At 37.9% G+C, this 2,490-nt stretch overlaps 1 protein-coding gene across 1 annotated transcript; it reads left to right on the top strand.

The window, feature by feature from the left end:
• Positions 1–274: 274 nt before the first annotated feature.
• Positions 275–2,490, top strand: LOC121750643 (remorin 4.1-like). The gene is made up of 2 exons (XM_042145218.1): positions 275–1,067; positions 1,977–2,490. Exons 1-2 carry the CDS (start codon positions 471–473, stop codon positions 2,166–2,168), a joined length of 789 nt encoding a protein of 262 aa, XP_042001152.1. The 5' UTR covers positions 275–470; the 3' UTR covers positions 2,169–2,490.

A 2,490-nucleotide genomic window follows, 5' to 3' on the forward strand; every position in this document is an offset into this window, starting at 1 on the left:
TTTGTCAGTAAAATAACTTACTTGCATATTAACAACAATTCCTTCACGTAAAATGTAACAAAAACTTTTTATTTTTTGTGTTTATTAAAAATCTACCGCTAAGTACATCTTCGATCGACAAAAGATTTCTTAGTTAAACTGTTAAATTATCATAAGATTAGGTAAAACTTAACTATTTAAAATATTCAGAAAAATCTAGGAATTTGGGAAATTATCGAATAAAGAGAAAGTGCCGGGACCAATAAAGAAAAAGTAAGCAAAATAAAAAAGTTGTTAGCATTAAGAAGAACTCACTCTTCCACAATATCCAATTCAAGTGTTGAAGGAGAGAGAGCAATCAATTCCAAAAACGTAGTACTATCAATTTGCATGCATGTGTGGCTCATATCCTCCACTTTTTTTCATTGATTAAAGATGATTAGTGAATCCATCACCAAAAATAAGTGACACCCAAAAAAAGACTACTAGAGATGTCAAGCGATCAAAGAGTTTTGACCCTAGCAAATACTTTCCAAGACGGAGACGAAGACGGCGGAGCCTCCCCGGCCGTCAGGGACATCCACGCCCTGACGCCGCCCCGCGCCCCAGCGTGGGAGGCGGGGAGCCACAGGTCGTCCTCGCTCTCAGTAGCGTCAAACGCTACTGAGGGCGGGGGCGAGAACTTCACCAGCATGAGCAGGGAGTTCAACGCCCTTGTTGTGGCTGGGGCCACCATCAATGGGCCCAACCAGGCCCAGCACGAGTCGGGCCCATTGGGGAGGATTAGGGAGGAGGGGAATTTCCAAGTGGAGACAAACCCCTTGGCGATTGTGCCGGATACTGGCGCGCTGGATCCTGTGCGGTCGCCAAGGGGTGAGCCTGGCGGCGGCGACAGGCACGCGCCTGTCGCGGGTGGGGAGATGTTGGTGCATCGGGTGAAGAAGGAGGAGGCGGAGTCGAAGATTTATGCTTGGCAAAATGCCAAGGTTGCGAAGATTAATAACCGGTTTAAGCGTGAGGAGGCCATAATCAATGGATGGGAAGGTGAGCAAGTGCATAAGGCCACTTCTTGGATGAAGAAAGTTGAGGTATTTTCTTTTTCAGTGAAAATTTGCTTTTTCTAGCATCATTTTTTGGATTAACTTGAAATATCTTGAAAAATCGAAGATTAATAATTTCAAACATGGCGGAAATCAAGGTGTTTTGGGATCATCTTGATTAGATTGACTACAGTATTAGTTAGAGACATCTGTGATTGTTTATTGTTTTCTACTAATTAATGATGGCTGCTTTTTTTTTACTAGTAGTTAGGTGAAATTAAGAAGTCACATTTATTTTCTTGTTTTAGTAAGAGGTTATAAAAGTAGTTTAACTATCTTATCCTTTCTTTCACTAGAACTCTCGGTCAAAACGGATTGTCTATAATTGCTTTGCTTTCTTTCTTGGGAAAAAGGTACTGTAGTAATTAAAATGATCATATTTCACTCAAAAGCATGTTGAAATACTCTCTCTCTCTCTCTCTCAAATAGTCCAATTTTGTTAAAATCACAAATTTTAATGCGAATTAGTAAAAAATGTAACAGAAATATATAAAATGGGTAAAGTAGGAAAATGTGAATAAAGAAGTAGTATAAGAAGAGATAAAAAAAATAGTAATAAATTGAGAATAACTTTGCATTTTTAGTATAAGATTAATTTTGCTGGACAAACAAAAATGACATAATTTAATTTATAGTCTTCTAATCTAGATACAGATTGGGCAATTGGTGAACACGTGAATTGTAATGAAATTTTACTAGTACTACTTTTTTTCAAGCTTTGGTAGAGTTTTCATCAAGTTGTGAATACTAGTAAGCTTGTTTAGTTAAAATTTTGATGTCCAAATTTGTAACTATTTACATGAACAAAAAAATTAAATCAATTTATCATGTATTATTATTGAAGAAGCATACATCCAATCCATCTCCCTTGATTTGAAGTTATAACTAAAATTGCAGAGGAAATTGGAGGAGAAAAGAGCAAAAGCCCAAGAGAAAATGCAGAATGAGATTGCAAAAGCCAACAGAAAAGCAGAGGAAAGAAGAGCTTCTGCTGAGGCCAAGAGAGGCACCAAAGTGGCCAGAATTCTTGAAATAGCAAACTTGATGAGGGCCGTTGGTCGGCCGCCTGTCAAGCGCTCCTTCTTCTGATGTGGCACCACCACCACCACCACCAGCTATGTAATATGTAAATATAGATGCAGTCAGTGTACATTATAAAACAAACAGAAACAAGTTTGGTTGGTTACACTTATTACTACTATAGACATGATGTTGAAGAGGATTTTAAACCCCCTCAGTTTTTAACCTTATAGGGGTGTTTTAATCCGAGTTGCAAGAATTGCTACAAAAATTGTAGCAATGTGAGTGTTGTGTTTGTGTTAGTTTTTGGTTCTGAGAGATTTGATTGGCATGTCTTTTTGTTGACAAATTATTGTGTCTAAGCATTTTCTATTCTGTTTTGGAATTTTCA

The sequence above is a fragment of the Salvia splendens genome, chromosome 10 (assembly GCF_004379255.2).
Source record: "Salvia splendens isolate huo1 chromosome 10, SspV2, whole genome shotgun sequence".
Classification (NCBI taxonomy): domain Eukaryota; kingdom Viridiplantae; phylum Streptophyta; class Magnoliopsida; order Lamiales; family Lamiaceae; genus Salvia; species Salvia splendens.